Source organism: Indicator indicator, chromosome 7 (genome assembly GCF_027791375.1).
Source record: "Indicator indicator isolate 239-I01 chromosome 7, UM_Iind_1.1, whole genome shotgun sequence".
Classification (NCBI taxonomy): Eukaryota; Metazoa; Chordata; class Aves; order Piciformes; family Indicatoridae; genus Indicator; species Indicator indicator.
In genome coordinates, this window is record NC_072016.1 from 31,397,570 (window position 1) to 31,420,637 (window position 23,068).

A 23,068-nucleotide genomic window follows, 5' to 3' on the forward strand; every position below is an offset into this window, starting at 1 on the left:
TCGATATGGATTTCTTACCAATTAAAAAAGAAGTTATTAAAGTCCCCTTCTGAAGCGAAATAAATCCCCCCTCCCCTCCTCTCCATCCCCGCGCTAATGGAGTTTCAGATTTGCGAGGGCCGGATCGATAGATGTCATCTATTAAAGGTAAGTTTTAATCGAACAATATTAGGATCAGGCCGGGGGAAGGAGGTTTGAAGTGGGCACCTGCAAGCTGCGAGCAGGAGATAGGCGGGAGTCTGTAATAGGATATCGATCACCAGGAGCTAAGGCATCCTCCGGTGGGGACGGACTGAGCAATTACCCAGCCTGCCGTCCCGCTGCCGGTCAGGGCCAGCCAGGGGGACCGGGGCAGCCGACTCCTCCTGCCCCGGGGCAAGCCGCTCCCGGGGACCGCCGTGCTGGGGGAAAAACAGCAGGAGCGATGCCCGGGGCCTTGAGGATGCCTCGCACACCGGGAACCGGAGTTGGGGACAGACACAGAGAACTTTTCCCTTCCCCGATTTAAACACTGCTCCAGCCCTCCCCTGCTCCCGCGGTGCCCGTTCCATCTTCCAGCGAGAGGCCCGCACAGGGGCGCACCCCGCCGGAATCGGGGGGCCGGGGCGCGGGGCTGTCCCAGTCTACCGCCGCCTCCACCTGCTTGCCCCGCCAGCGCCGGCCGGAGAAACTCGAGCGCGTTCCTACCATGTGCCTCTAGTTTATTCCTCCCGCTGCCAGGAGCTGCAGCGTCTTTTCCTACTTCAACTCTTCCCAAACTTTTCTCTCGCTCGCCTGAGCGGGGTGTGCTGCCCCAGCTCCCCGCGGTCGGTTCGCGTCTCCTGCTGAATTTCTGGGGATCCAGGATGTCTAAGATGGAGAAGGAGATTTTATGGTGGATGGGGGCCGCTTTGGCCCCGCGGTCCGGGCATTCCGGCATTCCCCACCCCAACCCTCCGCGCTTCTCGGAGACCTGCTGGCTCCCAGCGCGGAGCCGGCGGAGGGTTCTGTGCCGGGGCACCAAGCCGGGCCGCCTCCCGAGCCGCAAGCCTCGGTGCTGGAGGCACTGAGTGAGCAGTGAAGAGGAGGGGAGGGCGGAGGGGCCGGCGGCGGGGTGGGGGCAGAGGAGTGGGCAGCGCAGCCATTGGCACGACGCCCCTGCGCCCCCCTCCCCGCTGCGCCGGCTCCATCCATCCCCGCATCCCTGCATCTCATCCTCCCGGCGACGGGGCTTTCCCGTTACCTGCCCCGAGCTGTTGGGCTGGGGGGATGCACAGCGAGGTGAGCTGCATCTCCCCCGGGGTTTTGGAGAACCCCCAGCTGCCTCTATCCCCCCACCACCCTCCACTGACCCACCTGCAGCTCTCCAGGGTCGGTGGTGGGCCAACGAGATGAGCCGAGAGAGGAGGGATAGCTCCTGCATCCTGCTATTTGAGCTCTCTATAGCTATCTGAAAGGAGGTTGGAGCCAGGTGGGGTCGATCCTTCTTCCAAGTAACAAGTGATAGGACAAGAGGAAATAGCTTCAGGTTGCATCAGATGAGGTTTAGGTTGGACATTAGGAAAATTTTCTTCATCAAAAGGGTTGTCAAACCCTGAAACAGGCTGCCCAGGGTAGTGAGGGAGTCCCCATCCCTGGACAGATTAAAAAGCTGTGGAGATGTGATGCTGAGGGACATGGTTTAGTAGTGACCTGGGAGTGCTGAGTTAACAGTTGGACTCAATGATACTAAAGGTCTTTTTCAACCTAAATGATTCCATGATTCTATACTGCACTAAGCAGGCTCCAAGCTTGAGGCATTCTCTCTCGCCATCAGCTGTTTCAGACATTCACGACATGTTGTCCAGAGGGACAAAAAAGCAGCTTCTCATTTTGGGGCTGCTCAGTGCTAGTCTGGTTAAGACTTGGGCCAAGGGCTTGCCCTAACTCCTGGAACTCACCCATTTGCATTCATACTATTCCCAGGCAGGGAAACCAAGGCATGCCAGCACTGGGGGAGAACCTGCCCCACTTTGCTGCCTGTGACTAACCCTCTTGCCTTTAGTGGAAACACTTTGTAGTCTGTTCATATCTATAAGCAGGACAGGGCAGATAGACATATCTATAACTGTAACTTCCCCCTGTAACCCAGGAGGAAGCAGTAAGGAACCTGCTGAGCCACTTGGATCCACACAAGTCTATGGGACCAGATGGGATCCATCCTAGGGTAATGAGAGAGCTGGCAGATGAGCTTGCCAAGCCACTCTCCATCATTTTTCAACAGTCCTGGTTCACTGGTGAGGTCCCAGATGACTGGAAGCTGGCCAATGTGATGCCCATCCACAAGAAGGGCCGGAAGAAGGAACCAGGGAGTTACAGGCCTGTCAGCCTGACCTCAGTGCCCAGCAAGACTATGGAACAGGTCATCCTGAGTGCAATCACACAGATGGCCAAGGGATCAGGCCCAGCCAGCAGGGATTTAGGAGGGGCAGGTCCTGCCTGATCAACCCGATCTCCTTCTATGATCAGGTGTCCCACCTCGTGGATGTGGGGAAGGCTGTGGATGTAGTCTACCTGCACTTCAGCAAGGCCTTTGACACCGTCCCCCATAGCAAACTCCTAGACAAGCTGGCAGCCCACAGCTTTGACAGGTGCACTCTGCACTGGGTTAGGAACTGGTTGGAGGGCCGGGCCCAGAGGGTGGTGGTGAATGGTGTCACTTCCAGTTGGAAGCCAGTCACTAGTGGTGTCCCTCAGGGATCAGTGTTGGGCCCAATCCTGTTCAATATCTTTATTGATGATCTGGATGAGGGGATTGAGTCCATCATCAGTAAATTTGCAGATGACACTAAGCTGGGAGCAGGTGTCGATCTGTTAGACAGTAGGACGGCTATGCAGAGGGACCCTGACAGGCTGGACAGATGGGCAGAGTCCAACAGCATGCGATTTAACATGTCTAAGTCCCAGGTTCTACACATTGGCCACAACAACCCCATGCAGTGCTACAAGCTGGGGACAGAGTGGCTGGAGAGTGGCCAGGCAGAGAGGGTCCTGGGGGTACTGGTTGACAGTAGGCTGAACATGAGCCAGCAGTGTGCCCAGGTGGCAAAGAAGCCCAATGGCATCCTGGTCTGTATCAGGAATCATGTGGCCAGCAGGAGCAGGGAAGTTATTCTGCCCCTATGCTCAGCACTGGTTAGACCACACCTTGAGTAGTGTGTCCAATTCTGGGCCCCTCAATATAGGAAGGATGTTGAATTGCTCGAACATGTCCAGCAAAGGGCAACAAAGCTGGTGAGGGGTCTGGAGCACAAACCCTATGAGGAGAGGCTGAGGGAGCTGGGGTTGTTTAGCCTGGAGAAGAGAAGGGTCAGGGGAGACCTTATTGCCATCACCAAGTACCTGAAAGGTGGTTGTAGCCGGGTGGGGGTTGGTCTCTTCTCCTAGGCAACCAGCAACAGAACAAGATGACAGAGTCTCAAGCCATGTAGGGGGAAGTTTAGGCTTGATCTTAGAAACAAGTTCTTCACAGAAAGAGTGATTGCCCATTGGAATGGGCTGCCCAGGGAGGTGGTGGAGTCACCATCCCTGGAGGTGTTTAAGAAAAGACTGGATGAGGCACTTAGTGCCATGGTCTAGTTGATTAGTTTGGGTTGGGTGATCGGTTGGACTGGATGATCTTGGAGGTCTCTTCCAACATGGTTGATTCTGTGATTCTGTGTGACTCTGTGGAAAAACAGGGTTGGCTGTTGACTGTTTACCCTGCAACAGTCCCATGTCCCTGACTGCTTTTAGACAACTATGCTTATTAAAAACTTGATAGAAACGGATTTCTTTATGTCTGTGTCTGTTTAGGACACAGTGTTTGTTGGTGCTGTGAATCAGGCTGAAAGGTAGATGATGGAAGGGGCACCTCTCAGCAGGAATCTGCTATTCCACCTGCCTTTGTTCCTAGGAAGAGGTGTAGACCACAACCCTCCTCCTCCCCTTTACAGGTGTCTCACCCTCAGCAGAATTGGGCTTTCTATTTACTACTGAAAAGACATAGGCCTTAAGATAACAGGAGAGCAAGAAGATGAGATGAAGATGTGCAGGGTGAGGTGATTACAAGTAGTTGTTATTGTTAATTATGTCATGGCAGTATCTAAGAACCCATTTGGCACAGGACTCTGGTACAGAATCGCACACATGTAGAAGAGAAGGGAGCTCTGTCTTGAGGATTTTACATACTAAGCTACAGAAGGAAAAAGCTTAGTTTTGGGGATGGCAGTGATGAACTGGAAAGTACCGCTGCATGCCAGGTAGGTATTGCTTCTGTATTTGAAGTTCCTTGAGGTTCAGAAGAAGGAGAGGGAATGGGAGAGGAGCAGGTGCTGGACAGCTTGCTTTAAAAGTGAGATCCAATAAAGAAAACGGATGTGAAGTCTTAGTGCAGATACTGTTAGTATTTTGAAACAAGGTTCTTTTTGTGGCACAGCATTAGTTTCAAGCTACATGGAGAAATTGTAAGTATTGTCATGTGTAAAATAATTGTGTCATTCCCTGTTCCAGGAGTTCTCGCAAGCCTTGTCAGCACCAGTGATTTTTTTTTTTATGTTGTAATGAAAAAAATCCTAATCTGATATATGTGGGATTACAAATACTTCAGTTTGAGTTGTGTCTGCAGGAGCTGAGAAGGTAAATTGTAGCATTGAGATAGATTTGTGAGCCAGCAGCCATCTTCAAATATCTTGAATACAACTTAGAGACATATGTGTGTGTCAAAAAGCACACATGAGAAAGCAGATGTTCATGGGTTAGTTTTAGCAGTCTGTTTGAAGTTGGTCCATTTCCCAGCTTGAGCATTAAAATTCAGCCCAAGTGCTGTCTTTAAATTGCTTTGATGCTAGGTGGGTTTCAACCCTGACCTGTCCTGACGGCAAGTGATGGCTGTAACAAGCTGTGGATCAATATTCATAGCGGGTGTCCTGGACTGATAACACTATCCAAGACAATGTTCACTATCAGTGGAGACAGCTGAGATATTGCACCATTAGTGATGTTGTTTTAAATAACCTGATCCATTTCTGGGTCTATTTAATGAATTTCAGCATTTAGATATTATCTTTAAGGAGAAGCCAGAGGCTATTCCAGGAGCGCTGATGCAAATCAATGCTGCCAAGGCTCCTCTGCTTTTCTTAAAACAAAGTGGACTGTAATTCCACCACAGTTCCTTATATATTCTAGAGCTGTGGCATGCTGTCGATAGTATTAGCAATAGGAAAATATTTGGACGTTATCGAGGGAGAAAACAATATTATCTGTAAAGCTGGAACACCATTGATAAAATCTTATCCATGCTTGTAAACAGAGGGGATCAGTTCTTTATATGACAAGCCAGCAGTTTTTTCTTGGTTGTCTGTATGGAGCTCTAAGCATGTACAAAAAAGATACCATCGAGAGAGGGCACAGCCCTGTCAGCATTTTGGCTGTGCTGACATGAGTCTCGGGAGGCTGTGTGGGTCAGAGCCTTGTTATGCAAGATCCCAATCTTGTCTAACTCCAGGTCCTACAGACCTGCAGAAACACCCAGTCAGTGCAGAATGTGATATGGGGTAGGTATGGGGCAAACACAAGCTCTGCAATAGCTGGGGGAGCAGTGCAGGAATCTGCCCTCAGCCAGGTGACTGTCCCACTGTGCTCCTGTTCCCAAAGGAAAATGCAGGATGGAAGGAAACCAAGATTCTTGTAGCTTCAGAAAAATTTGATGAGGAGACTGGAGCATCTCTCTTACAAGGACTGGCTGAGAGACTTGGAGCTGTTTAGCCTGGAGAAGACTGAGAGAGGACCTTCTCTGTACTTGTTAATAAAAGGCAGGTGTCAAGAGGATGGACCCAGACTCTTCAGTGAGGCCCAGCAACAGGACAAGGGGCAGCAGGCACAAACTGGAACACAGGAGTTTCCATCTGAACATGACAAAAACCTCCTTTCCTGTGAGGGTGACAGAGCTGTAGAGCAGGCTGCCCAGAGAGGTTGTGGAGCCTCATTCTCTGGAGGCATTCCAAACCCACCTGGACACTTTGTCTTGGGCAACCTGCTGTAGGTGACCCTGTTTTAGCAGGGGGGTTGGACTGGGTATCTCCAGAGGTCCCTTCCAACCCCCACCTTGCTGGGACTCTGTGATTCTGTGAAATCAGGATCCAGGGTGCTCTTGCAGACCATTCTATGACTCTATGATTCCGCTGTCGAATATGACCCGCGATCACCTGGGAAAACCACATTTGGACTGTGCGTCCACCTGCTTTAAAATATATTACTAAACGAAGCTGGAGGCGGTGCGGTGGCGGAAGGAGCTGCGCAAGCGCTGAGTGCGGCCTCCGCCGCCCTCCCCGGACTCCGCTTCCCAGCAGCGCCCGCGGCGGGGTTCGGCGGGGCCTGGGGGCAATGGCAGCCTGGGCACGGGCGGTGCGGGGGCTGCTGCTGGATGTCAGCGGCGTTCTCTACGACAGCGGTGGCGACGGCGGAGTGCCCATCGCCGGCTCGGTGGAGGCGGTGCGCAGGTGGGTGCCGGGGGATCGGTGGAGAATGGCTCGCCCGGTCCCGACCTCTCTGCTCCGCGGAAGGAGGAGGTAGAGGAGGAGGAGGTCGAGGAGGAGCCAGTGGAGTGAGAAGCCAGCCGGGGCTGGCGTATGTGGGGAGTGCACCTCAGAAGATGGAGTGGAGGCTTGCACTCTAAAATACGCACTGTAGGCCTGGCCCTGGGCTGTGGAGCCTCATCCAAAGGCAAGCGAGGTTTGGGGTGTAACTGCCCCGGCTGCTCGGCTGTCCCGGTTTTGCTGTGTCACGTTGAGTGAGACAGGACATGAACGTTTTGGTTCACCTTGGTATTTTTTCCAGGCTTATTTTTGCTCACCTCGGTATTTTTAAGGCATGTTTAAGCTGCAAGGGAATCTTCAGAGTTTGGGGATCTGCTGTCCCTGGACTGGTAGGGAAAGGAGCCTGGAGTAGCATGGGCGGATCACACGGAATCATAGCTTGTATTTATTGTTGTTGCTGCACATGTAGCAGGAGTGGGCAATATATAAGAGGTCTGGTATGTTCCCCCGGTGGTGATTTAAAACTATTGCCCATACTGGCTTGGTGCTTCTGTAAACTGATTAGCTTTGTTGTCAAATTAGCTGGGACTTCTTGCAGAGAAATTGTAACCCAAATCATAGAATAGTAGAATTGTTAGGGTTGGAAGGGACCTCAAGGATCATCTAGTTCCAACCCCTCTGCCATCCTGCCTCTTGAAATGGAGAATTGCTGTGCTGTACTTAATGATTGTCCAGCTTAAATGCAACTCAAAAGCAAAGTATTGCCATGGCAAGTTACTCCTCAGTCCCCAGAGGTAGTAAATTCCTTCATTTTCAACCAGGTAATGCAATTCAGTTAACAGGCCAAGTAATCACTGCTAAGGAGACAGTGATTTCATTTATAGAATCATAGAATCGTTTTGGTTGGAAAAGACCTTTAACATCATCAATTCCAACCTAAGCCTACCTTGAGCAACTTGAGGCCATTTCCTCTTGTCCTATCTCTTATTACTAGGGAGAGGAGGCTGACCCCCAACTTGCTACAACCTCCTTTCAGATAGTTGTAGAGGGCAAGGTCTTCCCTCAGCATCCTTTTCTGCAGAGTTGTTTAACTTAACTCTAATTAGCTAGATTGACTTGTCAGTGTGTCTGTATTGGCCCTGCCTGACCAGAGCAGCAGAATGGGACTGAGAGAGAGCAATGGCCTCAGGGCCATCTTTGTTTAAAGATAAGTATTGATTCGTGGCTCTGCGTCAGTGGAGGAGTTTGTGGGTTTCTGGAAGAGCCTTTTGGCTTTATGTGGTGTTTCACTAACCTGCACTGGAAAGTCCAGGTCTCTTTCAGTGGCAAGTGTTGTTGCATCTGCCCCACTTGAAATATTTTACGTGTTCACTGGGCCTGTGTGATGCGTTGACAGCCTGCTTGGTGAACACCTCTGCAGCTTCTGTCCTCTGGGGCCACCCCAGTGGTGAGTGCTTTACTGAGCTGGGAAACAGGCAGAAAAAAATACTGAAATCACTAAAATTAATCATGTTTAGTTAAATATGTGCCAAAATTTAGGTGAAACCATCATGGCAAAAGCAAAACTGAGGAAGATGCAAGTGTACTCATAATAAAATAAATCTTTGCTGCTTTTAATTTTTTTTTCCCATATCAGATATTTTTTCATGTATCTTGAAATATATGTAGTGGGCACATAAAGTGTCATTGAATGAATCGTCTACTTTCAGCTACAGCGCGAGAGCTGCCAGCACTGTCAGAAAGCAGCATATGAAGCAAGTTTAAGGCTTATTGAGGCTCTTGACCTGTTTGTGGTGCTCAGCTGGCCAGCTGGCCAGGGAGAACTACAAGTGCTGAAATGGCCACTGAGAGAGCTGCATTCCAAAGGAATTCAGGGAGATTAGGCAAAGGGAAAAGTTGCTTTTACAGGGACATTGTACTGTGTTTTGTGATTTTTTTTTTTTCCAAGTGGTTGTGTATGATTTCTGTTCCCATTCCTCCAGGTCTCTTTTACGCAATATTTCAGCACGGTTTCTGTTCTCTTGCTTTTGTGTAGCTATGCAACAGGTTCAGGATTCAAGAGAGACCCAAAGAGAAGGCTTGTAGCAAAATCAAAGTATTTCATTTCCCCTGGGTGCATAGAGCAGCTTGGATACTGACTGCAAAGGAACAGGCAATGCTGGGGTGGCCTCTGCCGGAATTGAACCTCCATGGCTTTCTTTTCTGTCTTACATAGATCCTCCTGTTAATATTGCTTCCAACTGACACTGGAGCTGAAGACTGTGCCAGACAGTCTGTTGGTGAAGGAGAGCATTCTTCTGCTCTCCAGGAGAAGGAATCTTAAAACCCCATCTCTTGGCAACTGGCACTTTCTGCTACCTGTGCTGAGTTTGTGCAACATGTAGCATTGGACAGCCTGGATTGTAATGAGGCCTTCAGGCATGTCCAAAACAAACATAAATAACAACAACTACATAATTACTGTCAGAGATGAGACCATTCCTTTAAAAACGAGGACATATTCTATTATATCTGCATTGCAGATGCTTGTGACATACTGTTATTTTTTTTTCTCCTAGGTTTTTAAACTTTATTTTCCATTGGGTTGCAGGCTGTTATTTAATAATGTTTGTCACCGCATTTGCTGAAACCTCGTGTATGGAGGCAATGTAAACTGCAACTTATATCAATGCTAGAAGTATGCTGATGGAACAGCATTAAAACTCTGGCCTTGGGCTAAATACAAGATATTATCAGCTTTTTCTTGAAATACTGGAGATGGCTAAGCCCTTCTTCCTTGTTAGAGGTTTCTGCAACTCAGCAGCTAGTACAATCTCTCTGCCCGTCTGACCAGGAGGGGTTTGCAGGGGTATTTGAAGAGTGTTTGGATGCAGCAACAGGCTTCTTAAGAAAAGTTGATAATGTCTGTGCAGGATCTGGTGAGCATTGGTAGAGGACTCCATGGTGCTAGTGCATGCTATGCTGTGTCCAGCATGCTGCACCACTTTTTGGGCTGTCATAGGGATTCCCTGCAGCTCCATGCACAAGGCTCATTTCCCAGGAAGCATGTTTGGAACACAGTGGTTGTTTTAGCATGTGTGGCCTTTGAGGAATTTCATATCAATGATCAATGGAGAAGCAGTGGTTATAGCTGTGGAAATTTGGGATAGCAGGAGAAATGGCAGGAAGGAAAAAACCCAAAACATTTTGTTCAGGTCTTTCAGTGTGAGTGGATAAGAATAATAATTTTCCTTGGGTAAAGTTAAGTAGCCTTATTTATCTGCCTATTAGGTTGGTAATTGTTCTAGCTCACACCATTTAAAATATTCATTGACTCATTATCCAATTGCCAGTTGGTCATTAATATTTGTGTCTGCATCTTCCTACAGCTCGCTGGTTTCAAGCAGATGGATTAAAGCTAAAAGCAGCTCTTCGTTAATTAATTAATTTCTGTATCAATTAAAAAGTCCTAATTGCAGATAGCTAGGAACTTTAATTCAAATTGATACAATCTTTTGCTAAAAGAGGTGTCTAGAGTCTTCTAGTGCATATGTATGTCCAACAGGAATCTTAAATAACATTTTGATAATTCATACAGTACAGATATGGACTCATAACATGACAGCTGACCTGTTCACTTCAGCTTGTCTTTCTACATCATCTCCCACACCATTACAGCAATTAACTTTGTGTAACAATGTGCAGTACACACCAATAAAAATCATAAGCAGACATTTTCATTTCAGTTGGTTTCCTATGACCAAAGCCATTTCAGCCTCTTAAAACTGTATTTGCTGCAGTATTTTTCTTGTTTTCAGCCAAATTCTGCTGTGTGGTTATTTGATAGAGTAGGAACGTAATTTCTGCCAGTAGAGTTTAGCCTGATTAATAATTGTGATGCCTGCAGGAGGGAGGTTCTCTTATTTGTCTGTTTTCAGCTAGCAGTAGAGTCAGATGGAGCAAAATGACCAAAGCTGATGGACACTGAAACATCCTGACCAAATTACATTCAGTTACACACTTCCCAGTGCCATTGAGAACTTATTGAGGAAAGCAGCAGTAGACACTATGCAAGTTGCTAGAAGTTGTGAAGAAATTTTAAGTATTACAACTGGAAATGCTTTATTTATTACTAATGTACCTATGTCTTTGATAAATTTTACCTGCACAATATTTGAGGTTTCATTATGCACTGAAAGGGAACTGGTGAATCAGAGGCCCAAAGGATGAACCACAGAAGTATTTGTTGTACAGAGCAGACCTCCTTCTCCACTCAATGATAAGGTGAATCCACATCCTTCTTGTTACTTGGCAGGAGTATGGCCAGCAGGCATCCCCATACCTAAGGACACTGTCAGCCTTGGTGCAGCCTTGATTTAACCCAGAAGCCAGGGGGCCAGAAAAGTCATTAAATCCACCCATGACTGTTACTGTTAACTTTAATTTAAGTGGGGATATTGGAGTAGTGGGTGACTAGAAAACCCAAAAGCAGCTTGATGAGACAGTGTGACCCTTTAAAATCTTTAAAACATAAGATTTCTTGATTTTTTTTTTTTAGTTTACTGTGACATACATGTGTTGTGCGTTTAAAAAAATCCTTATAATAGAGATAAATAAAATACATCTCTTCTGAGTGTGTGTAGTTAACTGGCAGAGCAGATCAGAAAGGCCATCGGTGACTTAAAGGCTTCTTCTGGAGCCAGCCTTAACAGTGCCTCTGTACTGCACTCTCATTGTCTTAACTGATTTACACAGCATTGACATGAGGTGAGCTATTCACTTTTTATCTTACAAATAGCAGGGAGCTGGTCTCTTACAAGACAGAAGGTGGTTAAACACCCATAAAAGATGCTCAGCCTGTGCTCTGTTATTTGCATTTACAGCTGTGTGCTGATAGTGTTGCCATTAGCATATCCATATGAAAAGCACACAGTAGTTGGATGTTTACAACATCCTGTTGTTCGACCAGGATAGTGCATCTGTTAGCACAACTTTCTACAGAGTCCTTTAAAAGAACAACGGAAATCTGAGGAGCAGGGAGGCTGTGGAGCAGCTGGACAGTCAGGTTAAAATAAAATACCTGGAGAGTCTAACAAGGAGAAAATTGCAAGGAGAACAAACGGAACTGGAACCGTAAAGCAATTCAGCGTGAGGGGATTTGGGTGAGACAGTTGTGAGCTTACAAAGGGCCATCTGAAATTGTACGTGTGACAAGGAGGAGGAAACCTTTGTTGTCACAGAAGGTAACTGGTTTGTGGCTTAGCAGACTGTGAAGATGTTCTGAGTTTCAGAACTCGCTATGCTTTCAGCACTTGGGATAGCAGAAGAATTACTGTTCGAGAAGGACATTCAAATAAACTATCCAAACTCTTGTGTGAATATCCATTCGTCTTTGCGCTTTTCTATCCACGGATCCCAAAGAAGGGTAGGTGTCACCTGCCCTTTCTGAAGTAGCAGAGTCACAAAAAGATGAAACAGCTCTTTTCTGTCATGCAGCTGTTCAGTGGTAGAGCCAAAAAGAGATGCAGGAATTGATCCTCAGTGGGTGCAGTGTTGTCACAATTACATTCTAGTCAGTAACATTAGCTATTGCCTCAGTTTTCCAAGAGCAGTTCACCTTCCTAACCCATATTTGCTTTCCTAATCAGCAATGTTCATTAATTAAAAAAAAAAAACAACTAAAAAAACCTGTGTCCCTGAAATTGTGGGAATAAATTTGTTGGAATACAGCTTGGTCTTTGACTTATTGCAATGAAAAAGCATGATACTTTCTAAAGCAGGGCACATGAGAGTGCATTATTTATAAAATAGGCTAAATGAAACCTTTTGAAAATCTACTTTCTTTTTCTGAGAGGTAGAATTAATTATTTACAAGCAGGTGCTGTTTGTCTACAAAGTAGGAGTTTGACCTGACAAATATAACTTGTTTTTGACTGAAAGTTTAATGGTATAATTAGTAGTTTCAGAGGCAAACCCAACCAACTGCAATTAGAACAGAATGGAAACTCTTGTAGTTTGATTAATTATATTGTCCATAAAAATGTTTTGCTTAATGCAAATAAATACATTACAAACTTGTTCATGCCAACTGAATTCTCCAAGTTCAGATTTTTTTTTTTAATGACAGCTTCAAAGTGGAAAGTTGCCAAGTATTTTGTCTACCAAAGTTAATTTTAATGTGATTGAAGTCTGGGACTGCTAGGAGTAATTTTTTAAGATGATTTGGTAATCCGTAGTGATTAAATGCATCGATACTGAAATAATGGGCCAGAAAGAATTTTATTATATTCTACTTTGTGCTTATTTCCTGCAGATTCACTTCCAAAGCACGTATTATTTTTATTAAATACTTGATTTTAGATTTCACTCTGGTGGCATATTGCTGTCTACAAATCTGTAGATGAATCTGTTGTCTACTCTTCCTCTGTTCAGGCAGGTGGAATGTAATTTATGGTATCAGGTAATCTGTTCAGTCATTTGGATGTACATCTATATGCAGCGATCAGAGTGAGACAGTCTTCATAGAGTTCAGCAGAAGAGGGACTTCATGTTCGTCTTTATCTACAGGCTCCAGTATTTATTTCTACCCCTGAAATATTCAAGGTGCTTGAAATACCTAAGTAAAGGCATTGGTAGGTTTTATAAGTTGGCTTTGAACTACAGTTCAGTGATTTTTCAGATTTTGTGGTCACTGTCTCAAAGTGGTATTTCCAGAGTCTTTAGTTCTATAGCACACTCTTTATTTCACCCTTGCCCACCCTTAAATAACACTGGCTTCTTTTCTTGTCACTCTTTCATATGCACCTATTAATCTGCTTCATTGCTCTTCAGAGGTAATGCCCTTCCATTTTTTTTAACCCCTTTTGCGATCCCTCCTTTGGATTCCCTCCATATTACCCTCTTCTATATATAGAGAGAAGTGAGCCATATAAGTCTGGAGAGGAAATTGTACTCCTGAGATAGCAGATGTAGAGATGAGTTTCAGACACAAGAATGCAAGGGATAGTGGGGTCAAAAAGTGCCCTAGGTAAGGGTTTGTCAGGCTAGCCTTGGTATGTGAAGCAGAAAGCTGGACCACCAGAAAATGGGAATTTTAGTGAGCTTGGCTGTACTGGGGATCCTCAGTGAATGGAAACACCAGGAGATCAGGGGACAAACATAGCAAGATTGAAGCAGCTTGGACATACTGTGAGGATGGCAGAAACCAGAGGAATGGAAAAGTTTGGGCACTGGAGTAGAGAAGGAATAACTGGAAAAAAAGCTTAGGTTGCTCTGTCACATGAGTTTGTGTATGTGGTTTCATCCACAATTCTCTGATTTCATTGCACCTGACAAGCAAAACTCTGGGAAGTTTTCTTCAGTGTTTCTGTGGAACTGGGAGAGGCTCGTGCTGTAAAACTGACCAAATGAACTAAGGATCAATGAGGACTTTTATGGCTGGCCTCCTTCAGACTTTCGAGATAGTAATATGGCTTGGCGTTATTTCAGAAGCTGGAATTAAAGATCAAAAGTGCTTGCTGCTGAGATAGCTACTGAAATAATAGGATGCAGATTTGTCGAGGAATTACAATAATATTATTGCCACAAATACAGTTTTTAAGTGGAGGGCACATGAAGGACAGCAAGTGTACTCCCACCATGGAGGCATTTTCTCAGCTGGACCCCAGAAGAGCTTATTGCTTTCAGCCAGCACTGAGACCAAAAAGCCTTTTGCATCCTTCTCTCAGGTTTGCATCCTGCTCTGGCAGTGAGAGATTCTGCTGGGAAAAGCCTGAAAGATCAGGCCAGGGATGTGCATTAATTCATAAACGTAAAATAATCTTATGTTTCAGGATCTGTTCATCACAGGGGCTACAAGAGAGGTTTTGCCTTCTGTGTAGAGCAGTGTGTTACTACCTAGGTGAATTGCTCCCCAGTGGTGGCAGAGCCAGCCAGGGAGGCTTTCATGAGCAATGGAAAAACATCCTATTGCTAGTCAGAAGTGTCTGAGGGCACAGATGATTTAGGTACCTCCCTTTGTCATCATTACTCACCATTTGGTGGTCTGATTGGGATTTTAGCCACTGTTAGGCAGACTTGAGGACTAGCATTGATCTCTTGTTGCAAACCCCCTTTTAAGTCATCATTTTGCGTGTGATTTTTAGGTTCTTGCTAAGACCTTATTGTATGCTGTGGTTCTCTACCAGCCAGGCTAAAGAAGTGGTATAAATTTATTTTCTCTTCAAACTCTTTCTTCTTTATTGACCTTGGAACTAGGCAAGTCATTCTACTTTTGACCATTATGCTTAGTTTTTTTCTTGGCTCAGTTTGATCTTCTCTTGCCCGCAGACATTTTACCTGTAGCACCAGCACTCTGGCCCTTGCAGAGGGCAATACATAAATATTGCCAGATGGGAGGAAGTCATTCCTGCACAAGTCCTGGTTTTACTCTGTTGTTTGGTCTCAGGCAGATAACTGTCTGGTATTGGTATTTCCTCATGTTTCTGAGATAGTATTAGAGTGCTGACAGGTTACACTGGAGCACACTGGTATTTGTCCACTGATGAGAATATGTCAAACAGCATCAGTGCTAGGCACGCTTTCTTTTATTTTAAATTAAAAAAAGGAAAAACACTCTGAAAAACCAAAAGCAGGATGAAAAAGCAGTTGTGGAATTCTCATAACCAGCACTCTTCCAAACCCCTTTGAAGTTGGTGTTGGACAGTCTCCAAGCTCAGGTTTGTTGCATCTTCCAGGGTTTTGCTTTCTGCTCCCCCGCTCCATCTGCACAGGGCCTGCTGGCTGTGGGCAGGGCTCTCTTTCTGTTCCTGTGTTAGGAAAACCTTCTGCAAAAAACAGTGGCCAAAGATGGGAAGTCTGAAGTTTAGTCTTACAACTGTGTCCTTAGCTGCTTCTGCTATGTGCAGGACAACATGAATTTAAGATGGAGTGATGGCTTCCAGCATAGATTTCAGGACCTTTTTTTTTTCCTTACTAATATCACAACCTTTGCATCATCTGAATAAACAGTTTTTGTGTTTTATATGCCCAAAGGCTGCCCATAATGGTGGGTGAGGGCAGTTGGTTAAGTCTGCACAAGGTCAGTCAGGATGTCTAATAATTGTCCTAACACTTTACCTGTTATGGAACAATAATGAGAGTTTTTTCATTATTTTCGGGTGAGTGAACCTGGCAGATGCTGACAGCCAGCAGATGTGTAAAGTTCGAGGTGATTTGTAAGGGACTGGCTCATCTGACGCACAGTAATTGCATTGTGGGACATTGTCACTCAGCGTCGTGTCCTGCTCCAGCAGAACGAGGTAAAGGTCAGTTCAAAGAGCTGGCATAGTGTGAGGGGCAGCTCAGGGATGAAATTAAAAACCTCATCTCCATCTCTTCCCTGTATGTGTGCTCAAAGCATGCCTGGAGCCAGTTGAGTACCCCACTTTTAGATTTAAGGATTGTTTGGGCAGTGGAGCCTGTTTTGGACCATTGTTTTGGTCTGGAGTGGGCTTGAATCCCTTCTCTGATAAGGTATAGAAATACCCTTAACACCTGTTGGTGTGCTGGTTTGATGCTCCTCTGTTCACTTAAAATTTTGGTGATGGAAGTTTCTTTTGTGACTTGTGCCTTTGCTTCAGTGCCTATGTGCTGTGGCAGCTCTCTGAACAGCTGCTGCCTGCTCTGTCAAGACTTTTCATCTGCTCCCTGCTGTCCTGTGCTCTGCTGTCCTCTTTGAGAGAGGCTCCAACAAGTTTCTTTGGCCACAGAAATGCTTTTAGCCAAGTTTGGCATTTGTGACGTTCCAGGTCAGAAGCTGCTCTCTCCACGATCTGTTCCCACACAGAGGTGAAGTCCAAGTTCCCCCATTGCTGCTTATGGGCCTTAGGAGCAGTGTGAGCAGCCGTGTTGGAAATGGAGCAGATTTACCTGATGCAGGTGAGCCAGCTGATGTCCCTCAGGCAGGGAGCGAGAGACGTCCTCGGGATGTCTGTGGTTCTCTGGAGCATGCAGAGTCCCTGCAACGCAATGCTGCCTGTCTCTGTGCTTGGCTTCTGCTGTAATCAGGATTGATTTCTGGTGCTTCTGGAGTTGGAGTGGGATCTTTATCACAGCCAGGATGTGTGGAAGTCAGCTGAAGCTCTGATTGGCTCTCCTGGGTGTGCCTGTACTTCTGTAATACAGGTGCTGATAAATCTGTAATACACTGGAGATCTTGGTAAAATCTGTGTTGTGTGTTTTATCTGCTGTAGCCTCATTCTTCTGTATTTGCTGCAGTTATCTAATCTCTTGCTCTTTATCTTGTAAGACATCACATTACAGATTTTGTGCTTTATTCTTCTCCTAACTTCCCCATGCTTTTGAGCACTAGAAATTGCCGTAACTTGCTCTGCACATACTAAAAATGTGAGTACTGGTGGTTGGGTCAGCTCAGCAGTCAAGGTTTCCCTGTAATCTGGTCAGTTTAGCAGCAGTGGCTCCAGTACAGCATTGACGTGCTGTGCAAATCATTAGAGATCTTGAGGGTGTCTCTTAGTTCCTTCTGGTGCAAAATCAGATCATGAAGAGTTCTGCTGTAAACATGAGCAGAGACAGGATTTCTCCCATGTTGTTAAAAGCTCCCCCTAATTATTTATGCTCTGAGTTAATAGTTGTTTGCTGATGCATGCTAGCCTCCAGGCTCTGTTTACCATCCCTGTGCTGAGCATCAAGAGATGGATTCATGCCAGTATGGGTATAGTTATGCAGCTGTGTCATCCAAGGATTTGGCAGAGAGCTAGCAGAGGGTCTTTGTAGAGATGCTGCTGCTGAAGGAAGAGGTGTCTTTTCCTTGAAAAGGTGTTTTGGAACAATTAGGTCTTCTCTGGAGTTTTTGATGATCTATTTTGTGTTTCAATATTCCAGGATATTCTTGAAGGTCCTTTTCATGTTTCATCAGAGGACTCTCATCTTCTGACCAGCTCGGCCTAACTCTTTGTAGACCTCACTTGTTTCTATGCATTTCTCTGGAGAAAAGGAGGCTGAGGGGAAACCTTTTTGCTCTCTACAACTGCCTGAAAGGAGGTTGTAGTGAGGTGGGTATTGGTCTTTTCTTCCAAGTAGAAGTGATAGGACAAGATGAAGTGGCCTCAAGTTGCTCAAATGGATGTTTAGGTTGTATATTAGAAGAAAATTCTTCACTGAAAGCGTTCTCAAACAATGGAACAGGCTTCCCATGGAGGTGGTTGAATCCCCATCCCTGGAGGTGTTTAAAAGACACAGAGATGTGGTGCTGTGGGACATGGTTTAGCATCAGACTTGATAGGGTTAGATAATGGTTGACTTGATGGTCTTAAAAGTCTCTTCCAACCAAAATGATTCTGTGATTCCATGATTTACTGAGCTCCTTTGTTGAGGTGGTAATTGTTGGTGGCCATGAAGGCGTGAAGCAGTACAGGATGTGTCCAGACAGCTTCTGCTTTGGTCAAGCCAGAATGTAACTGTGTATTTCATCTAAAAATCTGACAAGGATGTTAATTTTTTAGTATAGGAGAACAGTCTCACACCAAACTGCTCATTTGTCTGTGCAGTTTGGTGTTTTTGTTGTTCTGGGATACATTTAATTGACCTTTAGGAACAGGAAGAATAGGTTCTTATTCAAGAAATGTCTGCTTTCAGGACTTGTGAATCACAGGATTTTCTTCTTAAGGGTGTGCAGGTAGGCTTTGAATTTAGAATAGGATTTCTTTAATCATGGCACACTCTGTTAAATTGTTACATCTCCAAAACTCTGCTTTGCTTTTTAACCATGACTAAACCCATGTTTTGAATTACAGATGTGGAATACTGTCATCCCACTGTGACACCAATTGTTCATTGTTCTGAGAAGGTCACATCATAATTCATTAACAATAATTATTCCCTGGGTACACCCTGCACTTCTTCACTCAATTGCTTCATTAACTTGTGAGTGAATCTCACATTCACTGCTCCAATCAATGAAGATATATTTATAATGTACAAGTGGATGCTATTAGTTACAATATATTAACTGCCTAATTTAAAAGAGAAAAGCTATTTTTATGAAGGGCAATTAACCACTAAGTGTAATTGATAATTCACATACCTATGATTAGGAAAGACAAATAATAAGAAAGAAATGAATTACCTGTGTTATTGAGGAAGACACTAGTGTGCAGCTTTAACATGCAGAAGGGGCTCTTTGGGCCAGGACTGGAATTCTAAGAACCCTTTGGTGGAAAGTTTGTCATCAGCTACGTCACCTGGAGGTGATTTTTAGTGTTTGCACCAACTGATCGGGATAATTTTCCTTAGAAAAGGAAGCCATCTTGCTTTGTTATAAGCATTTATAATATCCTCCCTCAGCCTTCTCTTCTCCAGACTAAAAAGCACCAAGTGCTTCAGTCCTTCTTCATAAGGGAGATGTTCTAGTCTCCCAATCATCTCCATACCCCTTTGCTGCACCCTCTCAAGCAGTTTCCTGTCCTTCTTGAACAGGCAAGCCCAGAACTGGACACAGTACTTGAGGCAAGGCCTTACCAGGGCAGAGCACAGGGGAGGAGAACCTCCCTCAGCCTGCTTGCCAAACTGTTTTTGATGCATCTCAGGATGACATCAGTCTTCTTGACTACAAGAACACGTTGCTGGCTTGTGTCATCCTGCTGTGCACCAGGACTCCAGGCCTTTTTCCTCAGAACTGCTTTCCAGCAGGTCAGCCTCCCACCTTTCATGATGGAAAAGTCCTTTTTCATCCTAACATGAAGAAAAGTAATAATATTTTAATATGAATTTATAAACTTAGCCTGAAACTTACCTAGGTATCTGAGCCTTAGGTCTTCAAAGATAATTATGTTCAAGTTTACACTAAAACTGACCAAAATTAGGCTTTTTATATATTTGAGGAGCTAAGTGGCATTCCTTTTGGCAAATATTTTTATAAAAATAGTGATACATTTTCAATGCTTCTGATTTTCCGTGGCAACTTCAGGACACATTGGTTCTCCAAATAGCTGACAACACATCCCTGCAGACAAGGCCTTTTGGTGATATCCCCACTAGTTCCAACAAATTGCTCAGAGGCAGAGGGCTTGCATGAGAGCATAGAATATTTATCCACAGGAACCACATCCTTGGCTCTGGATGCTTGGGGCCATGTTTTCATCCCTAGAGAAGCCATTTACCTGTAAACATTTATTAATGTTTGCAATTGAAGTTGAAGAACCATATTTCTCAGGATTACCCACCAAGTAACAGCAGAGGTGTTTAATGAGAGATGAAGTGATATATGTAACTGAAGCCACCCCATTTTTGATATAAGCATCAGTGCAACTAGATGGCTTCTTGCCTAGAGCCTGCAGAAGTGCAAAACCTTGCTGGTACTTCCAGCAGATCACTGCAGCAGGTGATGCATAAGTGGAAGGGGCAAAATCCAGGTTAAAATGCTAAAAGCCAGTGGTATCACACCAGCTGCTCTGCTCGTGGCTGTGCAGTGCCATCAGGTCCTATGAGTCTACATCCATGGACCAGTTTGAAGCAAAGGAAATGGATTTGAGGTTTTTTGATGTGTGTGCCTGACAGACTGTGGTATCCTGGGGATGGTGGACACCACCTCTGGTGTCATGGTCACCTTACTGTTCTGTAGGAAGGGCCCTGCATGTGGAAACTGCATCTGTGGTGCCCAGCATCAATATTTATAAAGTGTGTCTTGGTCACAGTGAAAGATACTGCTCCTGTTCTGGCATTTCCTCTTTGCATTTTTTTATTTTAAGTATCCAAGTTGGGAGCAGGACAGCAAAGCCAATACTGTGCTCCTTTTCCATGTCTGGTTTTACTCAACAGGATCAAAGCGTCTGGTCTGAAGCTGCGGTTCTGCACTAATGAAACCCAAGCAAGCCGGGAGAAGTTTGTGAAGAAGCTCCAGGGCATGGGCTTTGACATCTCCGTGGCTGAAGTCATCGCCCCAGCACCAGCAGCCTGCCACATTTTGAAGGAGCGTGGCCTGAGGCCACACTTGCTCGTGCATGACGGTGGGACAACACTGCAGCAGATGCTGGGACGTGTAGGGGGACAGCCCAGAGAGATGTAGGCCTTTGTGACAGAGGTCGTGTGAGGAAGAGCTCCCACCTGTTGTTTTCCTACAGGGAAAGCTTTTTCTTTAGTCATGAGACTGTGCAATATACCTTAGTGGTGTGGCCTGAGTGAGATCTCCATGATGGCAGTGGCTCAGTGAAGGCACAGAGTTGTTCTAGGGGTCAGCAAGTACACAGAAGAGCCTGCTGCTTAATCACAGGTACTAGGAATTAGGTGAGGTCCTGTGCAGGACACTACATTGCCTTTTCTTTATCATGACAGAGGTTTTAAGTTCAAAGTGTTTTCTTCTGTGGAGTGTGGGTATGGAGAAAGGAGGTTGGCCTTGCTGTTGTGCGTTCTTATGCAACTGCTCAGGAGTTTGCTGAGGTGCTTGGTTATGATGAACCACTGAGACATGGGTGGCAGGAGCTAAGGCAAGGGTAAGAAATGGTTTGGTTTGCGCTTTGTTGTAAGGCAGATGAATAACAGGATACGGGCAGGAATAGAGGGATCTAAAGAACACTTGATTCAGACTTGAATTTACTTTTTTTTCATGTGTTGGGGAATGAATGAAAGGAAGCACAAATCTGGGGCAAACCCATGAGTTCCAATAGGATCTGAAATGGTAAAGGATTTATGAATGTATTATATTTTTCCTCCTTCTGTAGATCTCGTCCCTGAATTTGCAGAGATCGATAAAGCGAATCCAAACTGTGTGGTTATTGGAGATGCAGCAGCAAACTTCACCTATGCAAACCTTAATGAAGCTTTCCGAGTTCTGATTGGGATGGAGAAGCCTGTTTTGCTCTCCCTTGGAAGAGGGTGAGTTAAGCACTGTTTGTTTCTTCCTCTAGTCTCTAAGTTTGTTAATTTCCCCCAGTGTCTTTGTACTTAATGGAGGCCAGATACTGGTGTGGACATTTACAGCACTACTGTTTAGGCAGCTAATCTGTGTGAACTGTGAGGCTCAGCTGCCTCCTCAGCTGTCTGTCAATGAAGAGTTCTCAATGGGTGATTTGGTCAGCTAACTTGACTTTCTGTCGTAAGTCACATACTTGTAGCAGCTTTCAGAGAACCTGATGATGCTACGGTGTATCAACACAGCCTCCAGCCCTTCAAAGTCAGTGTTCAAGAGTGAGCTAGACTTTGAAACAATCCGTATGTTTGCACGTGGTAGTGGGAGGGTTAAATAGCTGTAGTTTTATAAGATACAACGAAAAGGACTTCTGCTGCTTTGAGAGCAAGTCTTGAGGGCTTCTCAAAAAACCTGCAGAAATCACGGAGAATTTGGATTTCAATGTGTGCAACCTCCAAGTGAGTGAGTATTGTGAGAAGCCACTAGGATTACAGACATTTAGCTTTTTGTCTTTGCCCCTGCAAGATCTCAGAGATGAGAACTGTTGGCTTACCTGCTGCCTGTAGCTGCATGTTCCTGTCTGAACTGAAAGTAAATGATTTTTAATAGTGAAGGAAACCCAAAACAAAGTCCAACAGGCCATGTTTAGATAAAGGGCTGTTGGTTTGGATATGTCATGCAGTTTGATCTTCCAGCATTCTGAAATTAACTAACGGTGAGGAGGATCGAGTGGTCCAAACATTTTCCAACCAGCAGTCAGTCAGGCTTCTTCCAGGTTTGAATTCTGTCCCTGGATTCAGGAACTCAGAGATTGGGATTGAAGGCAGAGCAGACATAGTCCTTCTTGGACACTGGTCATTGAAGAGAAAGCTTGACCCTGGTAATCCCTCATCTTTATCCTGAAGATGATGTCCACAGGAAGGAATCCCTTTTTGGTCAGTTTAGGGTCACCGTGTCCTGTCTGCTTCTCCCTGCAGGTGCCACTTCTTATTTACTGCACCCCAGCGTGGCACACGAGATTTAGCAGTGCTCTTGGTCTGCACTCCGACCCTTGGTGGTAACTCTGACCATCAGTGTTCCCACTGCTAGAAGCAGCCACTGGCTGTGCAGACCTGCCCTGAACTTCAGAAAGTGCTGTCACTGAGCAGGGACTGATCTGAGAAGTCAAATCATTGAACAGAATTAGTTCTGGCTAGCTCAAACGACGGCATTAATACAAAAATATTTATTTATTTGGTCATTCATTGATGTAGACAGCTCTAAGACAGACCTGTTACTTTTTTGTAATGCTATTTTTCATTAAAAAATATAGGGGTTTGGGATATTCTAAGACAAGTTTTCACCATGAACCTGTTTCTTTTAACTGATTGATCAGTTAGGTAATGTGAACATGAGTTCTGAACAGGTTATCCTGGTAGGTAACTTCTCTGACTCAAGGAAGGGAGATTAGAAATGGGATGGATAATTCCCCTCACTCATCGATGCAAAGGGTCATATACAAAACACAGCCACAAGCCAGCTTTGTCTTGAGCGTTAGGAGTCAGTGTATCTAGGTGGACCTCAGCAAGGGATGGTCCCTTCCAACCTCTAACGTTCTGTGAAAAAGGGGCCTACCTTGGGCGAGAGAGTTGATTTGCTTGAAGTTTTAGTT

At 45.3% G+C, this 23,068-nt stretch overlaps 1 protein-coding gene across 1 annotated transcript in view; it reads left to right on the top strand.

Annotated features, from left to right (window-relative positions):
* The first annotated feature begins 6,381 nt into the window (after window positions 1–6,381).
* Window positions 6,382–23,068, top strand: part of LHPP (phospholysine phosphohistidine inorganic pyrophosphate phosphatase) — a 95,606-nt gene continuing 78,919 nt past the window's right edge. Inside the window, exons 1-3 of the mRNA XM_054382450.1 lie at window positions 6,382–6,497; window positions 20,331–20,518; window positions 21,230–21,383. Of these exons, the coding sequence (XP_054238425.1) occupies window positions 6,382–6,497; window positions 20,331–20,518; window positions 21,230–21,383 (458 nt within the window). The remainder of the gene's footprint in view (window positions 6,498–20,330; window positions 20,519–21,229; window positions 21,384–23,068) is intronic.